This window comes from Anolis sagrei, chromosome 3 (assembly GCF_037176765.1).
Source record: "Anolis sagrei isolate rAnoSag1 chromosome 3, rAnoSag1.mat, whole genome shotgun sequence".
Taxonomy (NCBI): Eukaryota; Metazoa; Chordata; class Lepidosauria; order Squamata; family Dactyloidae; genus Anolis; species Anolis sagrei.
Genome location: NC_090023.1, coordinates 126,303,866 through 126,325,114, shown reverse-complemented (window position 1 = coordinate 126,325,114; position 21,249 = coordinate 126,303,866). Strand labels below are relative to the sequence as shown.

At 45.8% G+C, this 21,249-nt stretch overlaps 1 protein-coding gene across 1 annotated transcript; it reads left to right on the top strand.

Annotated features, from left to right (window-relative positions):
• The first annotated feature begins 16,491 nt into the window (after positions 1-16,491).
• On the top strand, positions 16,492-19,152 carry SOX21 (SRY-box transcription factor 21). Its single transcript, XM_060769491.2, has one exon. The coding sequence runs from the start codon at positions 16,666-16,668 to the stop codon at positions 17,527-17,529; it is 864 nt and encodes a 287-aa protein (XP_060625474.2). The 5' UTR covers positions 16,492-16,665; the 3' UTR covers positions 17,530-19,152.
• The last annotated feature ends 2,097 nt before the right edge of the window (positions 19,153-21,249 follow it).

The following is a 21,249-nucleotide window of genomic DNA, read 5'->3' as shown; positions in this document are numbered from 1 at the left end:
AAGCAGTAAAGTTTTGGAGGGTAATTCATGAAGAGACACAAAAGATTTTAAAAAGAACATTTATAAGAAAACCGGAGTATTATTTGTTAGGTTTTACAGATTTAGATCTACAACTGACGGAACAAGAGGATAAACTTTTTACATATATGATGACTGCCGCTAGAATTGTTTTTGCTAGAGAATGGAAGAAAGACTCAGTCCCACCCGTACAGGAATGGGTGGAAAAAATCAGAGAAATAAAGGACATGGATGAATTGACTTTTTTGTTGAAGAAAAATACAGGTATGATACTAAGAAGAACGAATTGGGATAATCTCCATGAATATCTGGACAATTTGGGAAAATAAGAAACAAGAGAGACAATTTCTTTTTGAACTTATTTTATATTTTTGAATAATAAGAAGATACGATCCAAGAAGATGGAATGGAAGTCAGTTTTTTTTTCTTTCTTTGTGTGTTTTTGGTGTAATTTTGTAGATTTTTTAATTTTTTTCCCTTTTTATTTTTTTTAATTTTTTTTTTAGGGGTTGTTTGGGATTTTAGTATATTTTTTTGTTTCTTCTTTTTTCTCCTTTTTTCTTTATTTCCTCACTTTCCTATACTTTATTGTTCTCACTCTTTCGTTGTAATCTATATAAAAATTAATAAAATTCTAATTAAAAATAAATAAATTTTGAAATAGTCACATGGGGAATTTATTAATAAAATGATAAGGATACAATTTTGTTAGATTCTAATTCCATAGGGTATGGTGTCAGAAGTCATAGGAGGGGGTTCACGAGGGAGAAGGGGGAGTTGATGAGATTGGGGAAATAATGTGTGTATTTTGATTGATGAAATTAAGAACATTGTATGTTTTCTTTGTTTTTCTTCATTTTGTATACATAAAAAAATATACAACCCCCCCCCCAAATATATTTAAAATGTTAATGATCTTTATATAACAGTTCCATTATTTTTACTGTATGAAACTAAAATTTATATTCTATTCATTTTAATAATAATTTAACTGTACCTTTTCCATTTATGTATTTTTTTAAAAAAAACAATTTATTTTTTATAAAAATTCAAATGATAGCATTATAGTTGTGGGTAGACCCCCTTGATCCCCTGGCAACCAATATTTTTAGATCTAGTCCACCACTGTACTCATCCTGTTTCCTGGGTGGATCATCAAAACCTGTTTTGCAAAGAAAAATGTTCTCAACCACTTTGAGACATGCAGAGCACATCACTTTATACTCCATCAGAAGAAGAAACCAAGGGCTGAAAGAATTTCCTTCCCCAGAAACTGCTGCATGAGACCAAAATCCCACTCCTTCACCACATGAGAGTAGGCTGCGTCATGAGAGCTACATAAAAATAGTCTTATCATTCAGAAATTGATTTGGTATGATTTGTTGTTGTTGTTGTTGTTGTTGTTTATTTGTTCAGTCGCTTCCGACTCTTTGTGACTTTATGGACTAGCCCACACCAGAGCTTCCTGTTGGACTTCACCACCCCCAGCTCCTTCAAGGTCAAGCCAGTCACTTCAAGGATACCATCCATCCCTCTTGCCCTTGATCGGCCCCTCTTCCTTTTTCCTTCCATTTTCCCCAGCATCATTATTTTCTCTAATCTTTCGTGTCTTCTCATTATGTGGCCAAAGTACTTCATCTTTGCCTCTAATATCCTTCCCTCCAGTGAGCACTCGGGCATTATTTCCTGGAGTATGGACTGGTTGGATCTTCTCGTGGCCCAAGGCACTCTCAGAATTTTGCTCCAACACCACAGTTCAAAAGCATCTCTCTTCCTTTGCTCAGCCTTCCTTACGATCCAGCTTTTGCATCCATAGATTACTATGGAGAATACCATTGCTTTAACTATGCGGATCTTCACTGCCAGTGTGATGTCTCTACTCTTAACTATTTTATCGAAATTGGTCGTTGCTCTTGTCCCAAGAAGTAAAAGTCTTCTGATTTTCTGGCTGCACTCTGCATCTTCAGTAATCTTTATGCATAGAAATACAAATTCTGTCACTGCCTCTATGTTTTCTCCCTCTATTTACCAGTTATCAATCAGTCTGGTTGCCATAATCTTGGTTTTCTTTGTGTTTAACTGCAACCCAGCTTTTCCACTTTCTTCTTTCACCTTAATTAGAAGGCTCCTCAGTTCCTCCTTGCTTTGGGCCATCAAAGTGGTATCATCTGCATACCTAAGGTTGTTAATGTTTCTTTCAGCAATTTTAACTCCACCCTTGGATTTGTCAAGCCCCACACATCGCATGATGTGTTCTGCATACAAGCTGAATAGGTTGGGTGAGAGTATACAATCCTGCTGTATGCCTTTCCCAATCTTGAACCAGTCTGTTTTTCCATGGTCTGTTCTTAGTGTTACTGCTTGGTCCTTACACAGATTCCTCAGGAGAGAGACAAGGTGGCTTGGTATCCCCATACCACCAAGAACTTGCCATAATTTATTATGATTCACACAGTCAAAGGCTTTAGAATAGTCAATGAAACAGAAATAGAAGTTTTTCTGAAACTCCCTGCCTTTCTCCATTATCCAGAGGATATTGGCAATTTGGTCTCTCGTTCCTCTGCCTTTTCTAAACCCAACTTGTACATCTGGCAATTCTCGTTCCATGTATTGCTGGAGTCTACCTTGCGGGATCTTGAACATTACCTTACTGGCAAGTGAAAAAGTGCCATTGTACAAAAGTCTGAGCATTCCCTAGCATTTCCCTTCTTACTTTACTTTAGACAGTTTAAACTTGGGGCAGCTGGCTTTCTCTTCCTAATGGTAGAGCTGGCTCACACAATAATAGAAGGCTGCCCAAAGTAAATGCTCACCCTCTATCCTGCTAAGAGCTCTGGGGCTGGCTATGGGGGAGTGACAGTGTAAGTGTATGCAGTTTGTTGAGCATCCCTACTCTCCCTCATATTGTCTGAGTTAGAGACTAAACACCTGCACAGGATATACATTGCATGGCAGGATCATCAGGGGTGGGGAAGGAGATGCAAGGTAGCACCATAAAGAGTGAAAATTGCTATGCTTTTAGTTTTTAAACCTTATTTCAGGTTCTTTATCATGTTCAGTCCTGTACAAACAGTTGCCATAATGACTGTTTTTCTCATTTGGCTAGATTAGCCTCCATGACTTTTAAGAATGACATTTATGTTCAGGCATAGGCATCTCTATAACCACTTACATAAGGAAATGCAAACAAGCATGTTATATCTGCTGCTCTTTCTTTTTCTTTTCCCCCTCTCCTTTATCCCCCCCCCCCCATCTCTTTTTGGCAATGTAATATTCTGCAAATGTTACAAGTTTTCTCCCGCCAATTACAAATAAATCAACTTAAATGCCTAGAGGAAAGCTGGCTGTTCAATTTATTGTTTTGTCATAATACTCTGGGTGCCATAGGAGCCAAAACAAACTATCCACCTTTACTCTTGGAACTCAAAAATTATAATATGAGTATCCTGTCTCTTTTCTTTTCTTTTTAAAAAAGGGAAGAGAAATGGAAAGAAAAGAAAAGAAAAATACATGAATAATGCCAGTTAACAGGAGAAAACATTCCACTCAGAAAGTAAATGGAAATGGTCAGTTCTTGTTGGTTGCACACAGAATTTAGCAAAAAGAGTTCACCTGAATGTATTTCAAAGGAATCTATAGGAGTGCAGTCATGTTTGTTTATTCTGGTTAGAGCTACATCAGTTGGCTCATGAGTGTCGTTGCCTTTATATTCTTTCCTACCACTTTTCTCAGATCTGCTCTTAAGAGGCCTTTCAGACTTTCAGTAAACAATGATACACTAAGCTAAAAGTGTAAAGGAGAGCATGTTTTAGCAAAGGATGCTTGTTTTGTCAGTTGGTGGACATCAATAGATACCTTGCTTCATCTGTAGACATGTTATGTCAAAGTCCTTCACTGGCATCATGTTTCTTTCCTACAGGAATGTTTACAATGCATGCAAAAGGAATGTTGCCGCATCTTCAATGCTAACCCGTTTATTGTAGCCAGCATTTTTTGTGAATTTCAAACCACTTTTTCATAGGAGGTACAATATTGGAGCTACAGGTGTTCAAGTATGTTTACATAGTTGTGGAAATGGGATGATTTTGAGGATGAAAATGATGCACTTTGACAGAATCACGAAGAAGGCCCTGTCCAAGTCCCCATCAACAAAATCATGGCAGTTTACAGTACCATAAAAAGAAAGAGTTTTAGAGATCACCATAACCTATGGACAGGTTCAGTACCACATCCAAACATCATAAAAAGTGTAGATAGGTATACTATTTAGTGGTAGACAGATACCAGCCTTCCGGGACTTAGGTACAAAAAAATATACCTCTAAATTGGCTCTTGTGTGGATATAAGTTGATACCTCTACATTTCGTTATTTTAACACAGTATATGCTGAAAAATTAATGGGTAATATCCAAGGCCTCAGTGGAGAAAAAGAAAAGAAGGAAGGTTCTTCTCACCTGTCTTTCTTCTTTTTTGGCATGGATTTTTAAGCCGTCCCCTCAGGGGAAAAAGGGATAATCTTCAGCATACCAGCTGCTAGGCTGTTATGTGCAGCTTCCAAATAGTACAGACTTCTCACCTCCATGGGCCTATCCATGATACTGCTAGGTCTCATGGTGATATAGATGAGCCTTCCCAGGGCCAAGGCAGGAAAGGTACAGCTATGCAACAGCTGGCAATTGTGTGAAAGCCCTGTTGGTTTGCTTCTATTCCATCTATCATGCATGGTCACTCAGTGTTATTTTTGTCCACTTCAGTCTTCTTCCTCAAAATGTCACCAGTCATTCTTGTAAGGGCACCTGTGTGTGTGACAACAGCTCCACTGAATATCATGGTGTGCCAGACAAAATGGAAACTGTTAGCAGTAGCAAATCTGTCCCATAGCAAGTTGTCATTATAAGCCCTTGAAATCCATACATGTGGGAAAGAAGTCTTAATTCTTGGTAACTAGGCATGAACTGACTCCACTTTAAAAAATCATAAGGTAAAATGAAATTTCTTCCCACAACTTTGGATTTACAGTGTGAATGAGCATGTGTGCAGCTTATTGCTTTATGTTTGTAATACAATGTGAGGGGCATACACATTTCCTTTTAAGCCTTTCCTATCAGTCTAGTGATAGGAAAGGCTTAAAACATTTTGTGGTGCTAGGCAGATGTCAAGACGACCCCCCCCCCTTCTATTCTGTGTACACAAGGTGACCCTTTGTTGGGCCAAAGGGTCCCACCTAATTGCACCTGGATGTATCCATGGTAATAGGACATTAATTCCATATCATATTTTAGTCCACATGTACTTGTGGGAAAGGGTTTGATAACTTAGGTCCTATAAATTTCAGACTAAAATCCAGAATGTATACACCACCCTAGTGACATAGAAACCACCAACCACAACTGCTACTGCCACAAAAGGGGAGTGTTGTGGGTTAACATAAGATGGTGGGTAAGGCAATGTAGTCCTCTGTCCTCCAAAGGGTGCAGATGGCAGAAGAACCTAGGTGGGCTGTTCCTGCTAGCCCTAGCATCTTGCACATAAGGCATGACTGCTGCTATGTGGTGGCCTGAATTCCACTGCATGAGTTCTCTTCTAGTTCTGTGAGCCTTCTAAACCAGCACTAATAGGTCCGAAGCAAATGCATGGCCCTCACAGACCTTGAGGGATAAAGAAAGAAAATGATACAAATGAGGAATGTGGTCTTGCAAGTGTGTTCAAGGGCCTGGCAACTTTTGACAACTGAAAGCGATGTGGAATTGGTGGCGGAGAACCGCACAAAGAAAAATGTCAACTTTGAAGGGAGTGTAAGGAAAGGCTTTCGTGCACAAACAAAGCAGCAAAAACACAAAGTGCCTCTCGAAATAGCACAGTGATAAGTCTATTGAGCATGTGAGTCATCTTTTCAGTTAGTGAGAATGATTAGGTGGAGATCACTATCAGGAAAACCACTATTCTCTGCTAATACTTTGGAAAGAAAAAAAACCTCTAGTGCTTGCCAACTTATTATTACATTCAAATTGCCAAAAATTAAATGGGATTGTGGCTTTTTTGCTTGCTCAGGAGTGTTGTTGATGATAGTAAAAATAATAAAACCAGCCTCTTTAAACTATGCCCAAGTATGACAGTGGAAGATAGTGCTGGTTAAATACACTTCAAACAAAGCCCAGAAGTGGAATAGCAGCATTGGCTGGGAGGGAAAAAACTATCTCGTGCCCTAGGTTTATGACAACCCTGTTCCAAAAACTCATTTGCCCTTCCAAAAGTCACCCATATCCTCATCGGTTCAGGGAAATAACTTATTCAAATAAAGTGTTGCAATTTCTAGAAGGAGTTTATTAATTCCTCCCCCCCCCCCCCCCCCCGCCATCTTTGACATGGTAATGGATCTATTCATTAAGTGACTGAAAAAAAAAATGAAGGGCCCAGATTTGGGTTGCGTCATGCGCTTCAAATGCAAATTGACTCCCTTGCACAAGACAACTTTCTCATTATTCCTCGTAATTATATCGATACCATTGCATCATCACAAGATTTAACACATAATAAAGGCCATGTTAACATAGCATCAAAGCAATTGAATTCATTAAAACCATCCACTCCTAATTAATAATTTTCCAAGGGTCTAAAGTAACAGCATGATGGATGACAACAGGAATCTGGTTTTGCTGAAGTCAGTGGGAAATCTCGCAACGGCTGGAGAACAAGATGAGTGTAATTATGGCGTCTAGGTGGCAGGAACTATGATGAGCGGCAGATGGCTTGGAAACATTATCTATGATAGCCAAACTAGAAAACCCTTGCTATCACTGACAGCTTTGCCATTACTTTAAGGGAAGGAGGAGGCCAACATGGAAATGCACCATTCCTGACCTCAGTGGGTGGGGACGGAGATTTCCTTGGTGCGACAAGATCCCCGGGAAAGTTTAAAAGACAAACTTTTGAGATAATAATTGTAGATTGAATTGCAAAGTACTAACAATAACAAATGGAAATACAATACAAAAGCATTTGATGCATGTTAAGTGTTATTTGTTATGCTTCCTCTATAATGACTATGTCATACAGAATTGTTTCTCAAGCTTTTTCTGGCCTCATTTCCTTTCTAAGCTTATACAGTCCTCTGGGATTTTCTCAGCCCAAAACCATTGGTTTATAGCAGTGGATCCCAACCTGTGGTCCGTGAATCACCAGTCGTTCACGAGAACTAGAATACGGTCAGCAGCCTCACCATTACTACACCGTTGCAATGAGAGTTACTGGTCTCACGAAACCCTCTTATACTGCTAAGCGTTAACAAAATCCACGGAAAATAACATAGCCCAACCAAAAAAAACCCCAACATTTTTTCCTGGTGTCTTTGTTTTTAGGCCTGTTTCTTGGGTTATTTGTGGTGCTGATTCAGAAAACTGCATTAGATAGACCACATCAGCTCTATATTATTAAATATGGTTTTCTATGTGCGAGCAGATGGCGACTTTGTTGTTCATTCGTTCAGTCATCTCCGACTCTTCGTGACCACATGGACCAGCCCACACCAGAACTCCCTGTCGGCCGTCACCACCCCCAGCTCCTTCAAGGTCAGTCCAGTCACTTCAAGGATGCCATCCATCCATCTTGCCCTTCGTCGGCCCCTCTTCCTTTTACCTTCCACTTTCCCCAGCATAATTGTCTTCTCTAGGCTTTGCTGTCTCCTCATGATGTGGCCAAAGTACTTCAACTTTGTCTCTAGTATCCTTCCCTCCAATGAGCAGTCAGGCTTTATTTCCTGGAGGATGGACTGGTTGGATCTTCTCGCAGGCCAAGGCACTCTCAGAACTTTCCTCCAACACCACAGCTCAAAAGCATCTATCTTCCTTCGCTCAGCCTTCCCTAAGGTCCAGCTCTCACATCCGTAGGTGACTACAGGGAATACCATGGCGACTACTGGATAGCATATATTTGGTATCAGAAACTAGAGCTGATTTAGTCTATCCAATGCAATTTTCTGAATCAGCACCCCAAATAACCAAACCAAATCTAAAGTTGACCAAAAACCGATTTGTAAGCCTTTTGGTACTAATGTTGGAGAGTAGTCCCTGGTCAAAGTGATCCCTGGTCAAAGTGGTCCCTGGTCAAGTGGTCCCTGGTCAAAAAAGGTTGGGAAGCACTGGTTTATAGAGAGGGGACATCTCATCCCATGACACCATTATTGGATAGTTTCCTAACTTTCATACAGGTTTCTCCCCAATTTCCAAGGCTTCTCCAAATACTGGGACTACATGGTTATAGCACTTTGATTCCACCTTAATTGTGATGGCTCAATTCAATGGAATCCTGGCATTTGTAGTCTGGTGAAATACTACATGAGCGCTTGGGCTGATAATTCTAAATGCCCTTCTCTCAATTGCAAACCCTGGATTTGGATGGACATATCTTGGGTCATTAAATTGGCATAACTCTGTGTGTTGTGATGGCTCAATTCTGTGTGTTGATCTCTACTGTCAGGAAATATACTAATATTTTTTCATAGAATCATAGAGTTGGAAGAGACCACAAGGGCCATCTATTCCCACCCTTTTGCCTTTGTCCTGCTCTTAAAATGTGTCCCCTTACAACTCTCAGATTAAATGCAGTCTCTGATTCCCCACCCTTGTATCAGGGGATCCAAGGCCAACCCAACAGATTTTGCTGCCATGTCCTAAAGCCAACCAAGGTTTTTTTTACACACGAGGCAGAAACCAAGGGTTTTTTTTTTTTACACACAATCCATCTCCTCTTTTTCTTTCACTTATTTTCTCAAAGTGTACTTCATGATAATACAAAGTGTACTTCAGTGATAATACTAAAAGGAACTGAATCTACACATTATTAATTCCATTAAAGGAATCTCTTTTTAAAAGTGGTTCATGAACAGTACATTTTCTTCCTATGATTCCCTTTATAATAAATATGCATATGATTATATAGAAAGAGAGTGAGAAATTACCCTTTGATAAAACAAAGTATTTGTGTTGTACGAAAATAGACAGCTGAAGGGAAAGTGCTTGTAAATAAGGAACACCAAAGCTACAGTTCTTTATTCCATTTAATAAGCCCAGTAGATGCAGTGTGTCCAGCTCAAACTTTGGCCCCATCCACACTGCAATATAATGCAGTTTCAAACTGCATTATACAGTCAGTAGGGATTCATAAAATGGAGATTAACTGCATTGAACTCCATTATAAGTCTATGGCCTCTCCAGTACTAACAAGTGCTAACTGTGATGTCACTGCTGTTGTCTGCAAGAGATCCTTTGCCAGTCCCAACCCACACTACTGCTACCTCCCAGTAACTGTTTCCCACTGAATCTGGCTCTTCAGCAAAAACCTGATATGGGAGACCCTACCATAAGCACTTCTATCAGCATAACCCTTTTGTCTCACAGAAGCATGTGGAAAGGTAGTTCCATTGGTGGGCATACTGTATGGACAACCAAAGTAAATGAGACTGAAGGTACTCATGCCTACCAGAAAGCCCATTTATCTCAGTGGGTCACTTCAACTTACAGAGAAACTAAGGATATATCTACATTGTAGAAGCAATACAGTTTGACATCACATTAACTACCAAGGCCCAATGCTATGGGATCCTGGGAGTTGCAATTTTACAAAGTCTTTCACCTTCTCTGCCAAAGAGTGCTGGTGCCTCACCCAGTCAGAACTCCCAGGTTTCCATAGCATTGAGCAATGAAAGTTAAAATGGCGTCAAACTGCATTCATTCTGCAGTGTAGATACATTGTAAGAGCTGTTGCTTACTGATTTTGGAGACCAGTGGTTCCCAACCTTTTTTGACCAGGGACCTCTTTGAACAGGGACCACTTTGAGCAGGGACCACTCCCCAACATTAGTACCAAAAGGGTTTTGAATCAGTTTCTTATCAACTTTAGATTTGGTTTTGTTATTTGAGGTACTGATTCAGAAATTTCCATTGGATATACCACATCAGCTCTAGTTTCAGACACAAAATATATTCTGTCTGTATCATACAGTAGTCACCATCTGCTCACCCACAGAAAACCATATTTAATAAGCCTTGGCACTTTAAGAGGGTTTCACAAGACCTCTGTAAAAAGGGTGTAGTAATGGGGAAGCCCTGGACCATGTTCTAGTTCTTGTGGACCACTAGTCATCCACGGACCACAGGTTGGAAACTACTGTTGTAGACATATTGAACCAATGAGACTTACTTAAACCTGATGGAAATCAGGAGCTGCTAGGCTTAAAGTAACCTTTTGTGGGGGTGATTTCACAAAAATATAGCAGAGTGCTAGATGCACAGTTCATAAGCAGCAGAAACTTACATGTAGTGAGCAAAGATTGGCTTCCATTCAACAGGATGGAACAGGATTGCAGATCCACAACTTCAAAGAATCAAAAATGATATGTTTATTAAAGACAAAAGAAATCCATTCTAGATAAGAAAGGTTCTTGAAGCTAACTAGCTTTACTGAGCTATCTTCTAAGGAAAGGAAAAAAGAAGAACAATAAAACCACATCTTGCCTGGACAATGACAAGATGCTGCCTCACCCTATAGAAGAGAAAGGAAGAAAGGGTAGGCCAATATGGAGAACTCTCTGACCACATGGTTTCGCCAGGGCAATAAAAATAAGTTTAAAGAGGAAGTTACATTTTCCCTGAAGAGATCACATTGCTAAGTATTCAAAGGGAGAGGAGATAGTAGCATGCAAAGATGAGTAAGACAACCCTCCCCTTCTAAGCCCCTTCTTAAGATAAACTTGCTAGAGGAAATTGGGGAAGGAATCCCTCACTCTAATCTATCTAGGCCAAGGGTCCTCAAACTATGGCCCAGGGGTCGGATACGGCCCTCCAAGGTCATTTACCCGGCCCTTGCTCAGGGTCAACCAAAATCTGAAAGGGCTTGCAAGCACACAACAACAACAACAACGATCCTATCTCATCAACCAAAAGCAGGCCCACACTTCCCATTGAAATACTAATAAGTTTATATTTGTTAAAATTGTTCTTCATTTTAATTATTGTGTTGTTTTAAAGTGGCTTTTGAACTACAAATAAGATGTGTGCAGTATGCATAGGCATTCATTCATGTTATTTTTTTTCCAAATCATAATCCGGCCCTCCAACAGTTTGAGGGACTGTGACTTGGCTCTCTGTTTAAAAAGTTTGAGGATTCCTGATCTAGGCTAAACTGTTCATTGAGAGCTGGAAACTTGTGCAGACAGGGATGAAACCCAACAAAACCTAGACTTCAATGCAACAATTGATTTCCTGGGTCTCCTCTAGATGTAATGAGTCATTGGATTAAGCCCTAAACACCACCCTGTATAGTAGAATTCCTTTCTGAATGAACATAGCTGTGAATGAATGGACCTAGTTCTTTCCCTAAAATAGCATCCTAAGATTCAGATTTCTGAACAGGCCACCTTTCCCGCTCTGCCCAAGGTGGAGGTGGCGCTTTGTTTGAGACAAGGGAGAGCGACCAGGGCGTCCCTCCTTCCCTCCCCTGTTTGCCCGTCAAACTCCGAAGTGAAGCGAATGACAGAAGCGGAATCGCGCCTTTGGTGTCCGCATTAATCAACCTGACACCTCCATTCATAGCGTGGCGGCGGGGAGGGGGCCTTTAATCGTGGCTCTTTTGGACTCTTGAAGGGTGTAGCATTTCGCCATATGCTGGGGCTTTCCAGAGCTGGCTCTCTTGGGGCGAGGGGATTAGTCGGCCCTTCGGTTTCGGGGGAGAGAGGGGGGGGCGGGTTGGCTGGCTGTCCAAGGAAGACAGAGTCAGTCTGGGTGGGAGGGGGTCCTGAGTGAGAAGGAAGGAAGGAAGGAAGGAAGGAAGGAAGGAAGGAAGGAAGGAAGGAAGGAAGGAAGGAAGGAAGGGTGTTTGAAAGAGACTCTCGTATTGAGTTTTAGTCCGATTTCTAAAGGATCTGTCCACGGTGTTGAACTTCGCCCACTTCTTGGGAAAACTGATTAAAGTACAGTCTAAAACAGGCATGAGCAAACTTGGGCCCTCCAGGTGCTTTGGACTTCAACTCCCACAACTCCGGTAGGCTGTTAGGAATTGTGGGAGTTGAAGTCCAAAGCACCTGGAGGGCCCAAGTTTGCCCATGCCTGGTCTAAAACCTGGAGCAGGTTTACCACGTGTAAAATAACATTCTTTTTGCGACCTGTGTGTTTCAGGTTGCTCTCGACTTCTGGAGTCACTATCAGGGGCTTTTCTTCGCATTGAGGGATTTCACTTTGGTCTTCCTCCGAGACTGAGAGAGTGCGACCTGCCCAAGTCAAGCCTAGCTAAGACTTGAACCCTGGTCTACCTTGTTTTATTCGTTCACTCGCTTCCAACTCTTCATAACCTCGTGGACCAGTTCCAAGCTCTTTGAGCAAGTCACACTCTCTCAGCCTCAGATGAAGGCAAAAACAATCTCTGTTCAGTCATTTCCAACTCTTCGTGACCTCATGGACCAGCCCACGCCAGAGCTCCCTGTCCGCCGTCACCACCCCCAGCTCCTTCAGAGTCAAGGCAGTCACTTCGAAGATACCACCTATCCATCTTGCCTCTTCCTTTTTCTTTCCATTTTCCCCAGCATCATTGTCTTCTCTAAGCTTTCTTGTCTTCTCATGATGTGGCCAAAGTACTTCATCTTCACTCTGGTCTACAGAGACATAGAAATAAGCCACACTGTACAATTCCTGCAGCTTGACACTGCTTTGACTGCCATAGCTAAGTGCCGTGGAATCCTGGGAGGTATAGTTTGGTGAGGCATCAGCACTCTTCCGCAGAGAAGGCTAAAGACCGTGCGAAACTACAACTCCCAAGATCCCATAGCATTGATCCATGGCAGTTACAGTGGGGTCAAACTGCATTCTTTTTGACAGCCCAATGTGATTCCGGATCGCCTAAAATGGTATTAATTGCCATTTTAATCCCATCTAAGTCCTAACTAGGGCTGCTCCTGCTCATCTTCCAAGGTCCCAAGACGGGATTTGGTGTCTTTACATCATTGGAAGAATTTCCCCACACACACTGCGTCCAGCAATTTAACCTTTGGGATGTTGTGAGTTTTCCGAACTGGATGTGCATGTTCCAGAAGCATTCTCTCCTGACGTTTCGCTCACATTTATGGCACGCATCCTCAGAGGTTGAGGGGTCTGTTGGAAACTAGGCAAGTGAGGTTTATATATCTGTGAAATGTGCAGGGTGGGAGAAAGGACTCTTGTCTGCTTGAAGCAATTGTGAATGTTTAACCCCCTTTGGCTTCAATGGAAAAGTGGAGAAAATCCTCAATATTCCCCCCAATGCAACCCCTCGGCCTTCAAACATTTTTCCCCTTCGACTGCCCCCCTCGCCTGGTTGGAGTCCCAGAAATACAAGTCCTGTTGCAAATCCAAGGCTGGTTTGGTTTTCAATCTCAGGTGGGAAAAAGTGTCCGCCTGAACTGGTTGCCGCTTTCAGAGATGATGGGAACTGTAGTCCAAAACATTAGGAAAGGATCTACCTCTGGAGCAGACAAACCTGTCATGCATTTGGACTTGAAAGAAGCAGCTTCTCTACAGTTATCACTCCTTGCCTGTTTCTTTCGGGAATCCACTGGGGTTTTCAGTCCTGTTGTGATATTATTAAAACTGTGGAGATATAAAGTGGATCGCAGTGATTTTCTTATCTGATGACCAATTTGTTCTTCCTCTCCTTCCTTCTCCTCTGCTTCCTCCTTCTCCTGGTAGTCCTCCTCCTTGTTATTTCTATTATTTAGTCAATCAATGTTATCCTGTTCTCTGGCGCAGCCAAGATGGATTACTTTAGCAAGCTGCATTGAACTACTGGGACAGTGAGCCTCCACTAGAAAAGACCCAAAGAAGTGGAGGTAATTACTAAACGAGTTGTCATTCTATAGAATCTATAGTTCTATATATTCTAGTTGGGTTTAACCAGCTACTAAAGAGAGAAAGTACAATCACCAAACTGAAACGGGTCTCAAGCCTGAGAAAAAAACGGGGTATATGATGATGATAATGATGATGATGATATTAATATGATTTGGTGGGACGTGTCATCTCCTCTGTGGATGCAGACCACTCAAGTGATTTTCGGGGGGTGTTATTTGAAATTCGGCCACTTTGAAAACGAAACAGGAAAGAAGCCCAGAAGAGTGTGAGGAGCCCCAATAACATCCCATCCCACCCGCCCAAGAGGTTGGAGTCCTCCGTGGGTGATGCATCTATTCTGAGGAATGAATTCATTTGGGAGTTGCAGTTTGATGAGACGCCAGCACTCTTGTGTAGAGAAGGAGAAAGAACCTTGTCAAACTCCATCTCCCGTGATTCCTGACAGTTGAAGTTCTAACACGAATTGCAGTCTGCAGATGCCGCTTCCACAAAGCGCCTGATTCTGGGCGCAGAGGACTTTTCCCTTTTCCCGTGGAAAGAGGGAAAAGTTCCCGAGAAAGTTCCTTTGTTTAAATACATCCTTTGGAGGAACTGAGTCGTCTGAGGCGTTCTCCCTCCTCCCATCTCGCCCATCCACTCCTCCTCTTCTTCTTCCTTCTCTTCTTCCTCCTCCTCTTCCTCCTTTTCTTCCCCCTGTTCCTCATCTTCCTCCTCTTCTTCCCCTCCCTTTTCTTCTTCTACCTCCTCCTCCTCTTCTTCCTCCTCCAATTCTTTCCCTTCCTCTTCTTTCCCTTCTTCCTCTTCCTCCCCTTTTCCCTCCTTTTCTTCTTTATATTCTTCCATGGGGGGGGGGGGGCACCAAGAGTTGTATTGCAAACTGGGGCTGAGAAGGGAATTAAGCGAGCTTATTCCAGGGCCTCACATAGTATCTCCCGCCATGAAATGCCCGCTCAGGACTCTCTTTCTCGTGTTGTGTGCGAGGGAAAAGCCTGCCCAAGGATGCGTCCTTGGAGGCCTCGGCGTTGAAGAATGAATGCAGTTTGCCACCCCTTCACCTGCCATGCTTGAATACTGTGGGGTTCTGGGAGCTGTGGTTTGATAAGGTCTTTAACCTCGGCAAAAGAGCGATGGGGTCTCACCCAAGGACAGCTCCTAGGATTCCGTAGTATTATTTTCCTTTTTAATTTTTTAAAAATCCACATTTGATAGAATTGCACTATTTCCCTTTATCCAAATACAGCTCAAAATCAGTCCTCTTCCTTTTAAGAGCAGGATTCCGTCGTATGAAGCCATGGCAGTTAAAAGCGGTGCCAAATCGCATTAACTCTCCAGTGTGTTGTTCACCCAAAGAAAGAGAACTCTGAGGATGCTTGCCACAGATACAGGCGAAACGTCAGGAGAGAATGCTTCTAGAACATGGCTATACAACCCGAAAAACCAGCCAATGATTCCGGCCATGAAAGCCTTCGACAATACAAAGACGTCTCTTGAGAAGACGTCCTTATGAAAGGAGCCACCAAAAATGCGTTGCGTTCCCTCGGCTATTCACACTTGCAAAAAGAAAAAAGAAAAAAAAGGAGGGGGGTTTAGGGCAACAGGAGTTTCCCAACGTAGGACCTGATTAGTTCTTCTGCGGGGACGGAAACTTTGGGAATTAAGAAGAAATTTCCCTCCCCATCCCCCCTCCCTTCTGACTTCCTTCCTCTTCCGCGCTCTTTCTCTCCTTCCTCCAGTTACTGCGGGGCTGATCAGAACTCAAAAAGCCGGCTTCTGGGAAAGGCGGCAAAAGCCTCGACAGAGCGGGGGGGGGGGGAATGCTACTGCGCAAGCGCGCTCCCATCCCGGCCCCCGCGGCGGTGTGAATGGGAGGTGGAAGCGCGCGCCCTTTAATCAATGGGCCGGGACGAGAGGGGCGGGGCCAAAATTGGCCGGGGACGCCCCGCCCACTCCCTCTCCGGCGGCCCCGCCCCCTCACTCAGTTCCCCAGACAGAGGCGCGCGCAGGCACCAGACAGGCTTTGCAATCAGGCAGGGAGGGAGAGAGAGAGAGAGAAAGAGGGAGAGAGAGACGCCGCAAGAGCAGCAGCAGCAGCAGCAGAAGCCTACCTCTCGCTGGCGAACGCGGCGTCGGGGCAAGGAGCTTTTCCGCCTATAAATCAACGAAGTCGGAGTCCCCGCTCGCTCGCTCTCTCGCTGGCTGCCCCTCCCTTTCAGCCGAGGAGGGAGGCGCGCTCCGAGCAGCAGACGCCGGAAAGTTGCGGCAAGTTTGGGTGCGGAGGCAGGGAGAGCGCGGGATCCTCGACAGAGTTGTGAATCCTGTCAAGTGGGGACAAGGAGACGAGGAGGAGGAGGAGGAGGGGATCTTGTCCCTAACTTATCCCGAAAGCATGGCAGGCGAGGAAGAGCTTCAGAGAAGGAAAGTTTAGAGGCCCAAAGCAAGGGCAGCCGGAGGAGGAGGAGCAGCAGCAGCAGCAACTCCATCCCGCGCACCTGCGCTCCCCGATTTCACCTTTCCTTGGCTTGACTTCCCCCTTGGAAGGCGGACTCTTCCTGGGAGCGGCTCCCGATGCCCGCGCTGAGGCCGAGCGCAGCCAGGTTGCCGGCGGACTGAAGGAGGGAGGGAGGGAGGGAGGAGGGAGTTCCTGGGAGCTCGCGCGCCCCTCGGAGCCACCATTGATTTCCTGCGCGTGGCGCGCGGCGAGGGGCTGGGCGCCGTCGCGGTGGCCGTGGCCTCTGCCGCCGCCGGCGGAGGAGGAGGAGGTGGAGTGGGCGGCATGGCGAAGCCGTCGGAGCACGTCAAGCGGCCCATGAACGCCTTCATGGTGTGGTCGCGGGCGCAGCGGCGGAAGATGGCGCAGGAGAACCCCAAGATGCACAACTCGGAGATCTCCAAGCGGCTGGGCGCGGAGTGGAAGCTGCTCTCGGAGGCGGAGAAGCGGCCCTTCATCGACGAGGCCAAGCGCCTCCGCGCCATGCACATGAAGGAGCACCCGGACTACAAGTACCGCCCGCGCCGCAAGCCCAAGACGCTGCTCAAGAAGGACAAGTTCGCCTTCCCCGTGGTGGGGCCCTACGCCCTCCCGCCCGAGGAGCACCACCCGCACCACCACCACCACCACCCTTTGGGCGCCCACCACCCCCACCACCCGCACCACGCGCACCTCAAGGCCTCCTCCGCCGCCCTCCACGGCCACGAGGCGCTGCTCAACCCGGAGAAGGCCGCCGCCGCCGCAGCCGCCGCCGCCGCGCGCGTCTTCTTCCCGCCGAGCGTGGGGCCCTACTCGCTCCTGGACCTGGGCTCCAAGATGGCCGCGGAGATCTCCTCCTCTTCCTCCTCCTCGACGTCCTCCGGGTCGGTGACCACGGCGGCGGGGCTGCCCTACACGGCGTCTTCATTGGCTTACCCGACGGTGGGCGCCTTCCACGCGGCGGCAGCGGCAGCAGCGGGGGCCCACACTCACTCGCACCCGTCGCCGGGCAATCCAGGCTACATGATCCCCTGCAACTGCAGCGCCTGGCCCGGCCCAGGACTCCAGCCTCCGCCGCTGGCCTACATCCTCCTGCCCGGGATGGGCAAGCCGCCCATGGACCCCTACCCCGCCGCCGCCGCCTACGCCGCCGCCGCCGCCGCGCTATGACCATCGGAGCGGGCCGGCCTGGCGCGAGCGGCGCCGGGCTCCATTCCCTGGACAGCCTAGGCCCAGCGCGCGAGGGAGGGAGGGAGGGAGGGAATGAGGGAGGAGGGCGCGTGCCCTTGGCTCGGCTTGGAACTGTCCCGCCGCGATGCTGTCTCTGTGTAGCGGCCTGGACTTCCGCGAAAGCCTGCTACAGGTGCCACCACTCCATAGCATTGAGCCAGGGCAGTTCCAGTGGCGTCAAACTGCACCCCTCCTTCTCCCGGGTCTTCTCGCCTCTTCTCGTCGCTCGCCTGCTCCTCCCGGGTGTTTCCAAGCGCTTCCTCTCTTTTGCTCCCACCCCAAACCTGTCCTGGTCACTTTTGCCTCCATCGCGGTCCTGTACGGGCTTGGATATCCATTTTCGGAACTCTGGGCCCTTCCACACAGAATTTCAAGGCAGATGAGCCACAATGCCAGCTTTGAACTGGATTCTCTGAGTCCATATTGCCAGATAACCCAGTTCAAAGAAGAACATGTGGAATTTTATACAGCTTTGTGGAAGGGGCCTGAGGGAGAGAGGACGGAGGCAGTTTGGCACCGCTTTCTCTGCCATGGCTCAAGGCCGTGGGGGGCTCATGGGAGTCGCAGCTGGGTGAAGCTTGAAGCGCCCTCACTCTTCGGCAGAGAAGGAGCTCCCAGGGTTGCCTCGCAGGGAGCCATGGCAGCCCAAGGGGCCTCCAACTGCATTCGTTCCGACGAGGCAAAGGCCCCGTCTACACTGCCAGTTCAAAGCAGATAACCTGGCTTTTATATGGCAGTGTAGAGGGGGCCAAAGGTTTCCTCCCCCGCTCAGTCCCCAGTCCCTATCCTTTAGGGAAGCGTGGCGGCCTCCAGCCTCCCCTTTGCCGCCTCTCCTGGGCCTCTCCCTTCCCTTTGAACGTCTCCAGCCAGGTTGGGAGATGTCACCCCCCAGAACTCAGGCAGGGCCCTCATTTGAGAAGGGAGGCCAAGCCACCTGCCTCACTCTTTCCACACAGCTGTATAAAATCCACATTAAACTGGATTATATGGCAGTGTGGACTCAGATGATCCAGTTCAAAGCAGATATTGTGGATTGTCTGTCTTGACATTCTGGGTTATATAGCTGCGTGGAAGGGCCCTTAAAAGACGGTTAAGTTTCTGTGGAAAGTTGAGGCGTTCAGACGAACTCTGCCCTTGGAGCTGTTGACATTTGGCTGTGGACCTAAGCACACCTCCCTTCTTCCTTCCTTTCCCTATTTCCTCCCTTCTCTTTCCTCTCTCCCTCCTTCCTCACTCCTTTCCCTTCTTGCTGCCCTCCTTCCCCCTCTCCTTCCAGTGGGACTTGTTTTCCATCAGACGTGTGTCCTAGGCCTTTGCCATATCAAATCTAGATTATCTGCTTTGAACTGGATTATGTGATAGAGTAGACTCTTATAATCCAGTTTAAATCAGATCATCTAGATTGCCTGCTGGACTATATGGCAGTGAAGATCCAGCCCAAGAAGTCCAGACTATAAACGAGTTTAGTGGCGCCTTTTATTGTGTAAAGAAAAAGTAACTACGTTACTTTCAGGATTCCGATTTGATTCAGAGCTTCTGTTTTTTTTTTTTTTTTTTTTTTTTTTTAAAGAAAGAAGCTAGGTTTCACGTCTGAGGGATAATTATATATTTATAATTATGGAGATGTTTCCCAAATCAGGCATGTAACGAGAAGAGAAGCCCAGTCCCCCTTCCCTTCCTTTCCTTTCCTTTCCTTTCCTTCACTCACTTCCCTTTCCTGCCTTCCTTTTCTTTCCTTCACTCCCTTCTCCTTCCTTCCTTCCTTCCTTCTTTCCTTTCCTTCACTCCTTTCCCTTTCCTCCCTTTCCTCCATTCCCTTCCCTTCCTTCACTCCCTACCCATTCCTGACTTTTCTTTCCTTCACTCCTCCTTCCTTCCTTCTTTCCTTTCCTTTCCTTCACTCCTTTGCATTTCCTTCCTTTCCTCCCTTTCCTCCATTCCCTTCCCTTCCTTCACTCCCTCGCTTCCTTCCTTCTTTCCTCCCTCCCTCCCTCCTTCTTTTTCCCACACGAGTTGCACAGCCGACTTGGCCTGGGTGAGAAAAATATGATGATGATTCCTATTAAAACCCCCACTTTTCAGTGGCAGAGTCTGGTGGGGCGGGAGAGGCGGCGAGCTCCTTCCCAACCCCCTTCTCCAGCCATCCATCCAGCCCACCTTTACTTTTGTAATCTGTATATTTGGATTAATGTTTGTGAACCAAGTTGGCTAACCTGTACTTAGTTTCGTTTTCCCCTTTCCCCTTGTTTTTATTTTATTGGTTTTCTGTAATATACGGTTTCTGAGGGGAGGGGGGAGCAGGGAAAGTTTTTAAGTATTGGTTTTAACCTTTGACGTGTCTGGAAATGAGTTTGCTGGTGTGTTCTAATTTAAAATTAGACGTCTCTGTTCGACGGTATCTGTACATTTAGACTCCGACTGACCACTCTGTTCATTTTGGAACAAAGAGTTTAAATAAAAAGCCTGAAGCAGGGGAGAAAAAGAGCGAGCGAGAGAGAGCTGTCCTCTGTTTTCTTGCTGAGTTCCTTACAAGATGTTAATCTCCATTGCCCTTCCCTGCCTAGGCCAGGTGAAGTGTAAGGTATCCTCTCCTCCAAAGACTGCCTTTGTCTTGGCTTTTGAATAGATGGACGGGGAAATCTAAATCAGACCATTGTGAGGCGGAACTAAAACTCGGTTTATCACGTTTGGAATCGTGAATAGGAAAGAGAACAGAAAAGAAAAACCCCATCCATCCAAGTCGCTCTATTATGCGCAAGAAGAGGGAGATAGGTAACAAGAAGGAGCATTCAGGAGTTCAGTGGATACGCGAGGAAACCCTGAGCTGGTTTCCAGGTGAAGCCCGTCGGAGCCGAAAGGGGTTTGGCTGCTCTGTCCCACTCCAAATCAAAGAGCTCCTCTCTTTTTTCCTCCTCCGATCTGGTTTAATCAGTTCTGGTATCTTCGGGATATTTCTTATTAAACACCCGGAGGTCTTGGCTTCAGGGCGCGCTCTCTGTGTCGGGTGGTTTTGGGTTTTTGGGAGAGAGGAGGAGGGGGGGGGGGAAGGAAAGTGACGTCAAACTGCACCATTCATAGGCTGCAACCCAGTGCAGGGGTATATCTACACCAGGCATGGGCAAACTTCGGCCCTCCAGGTGTTTTGGACTTCACCTCCCACCATTCCGGTAGGCTGTTAGGAATGGTGGGAGTTGAAGTCCAAAACATCTGGAGGGCCGAAGTTTGCCCATGTTTAATCTACACTGTCTCCTGAATGCAGTTCCACACTACTTTCATGGCTCAATGCTGTGGAGCCCTTGGATTTGTCATTCTCTGCACTCTTTGGCAGAGAGAGAAGGCTAATGACCTTGTAAAACTACAACGTGGGAGTTGAGAAGTGGTATCGAACTGCATTCATTCTAGGCCCCTTCCACACAGCTGAATAAAATCCCACATTTTTTGCTTTGGACAGTGGCAGTGTGGACCCAGATAACTCAGTTGTGGGGTTTTCTGCCTTGATATTCTGGGTTGTTTGGCTGTGTGAAAAGGCCCCTAGATGGACCCAGGTCTTCCTTCCGCCTATGTTGTTTTCATCCCGCATTACCTGCTCAGTGTAGACGTGCCCCTGAAGAGAGAGGGACTTGCTGTTTCTGAGCAAACAGGTGAAGAGGGTTGCGTCCA

Excerpts from the sequence above, each read along its gene's own strand:
- SOX21 (XM_060769491.2), top strand. The coding sequence starts at position 16,666 with ATGGCGAAGCCGTCGGAGCACGTCAAGCGGCCCATGAACGCCTTCATG.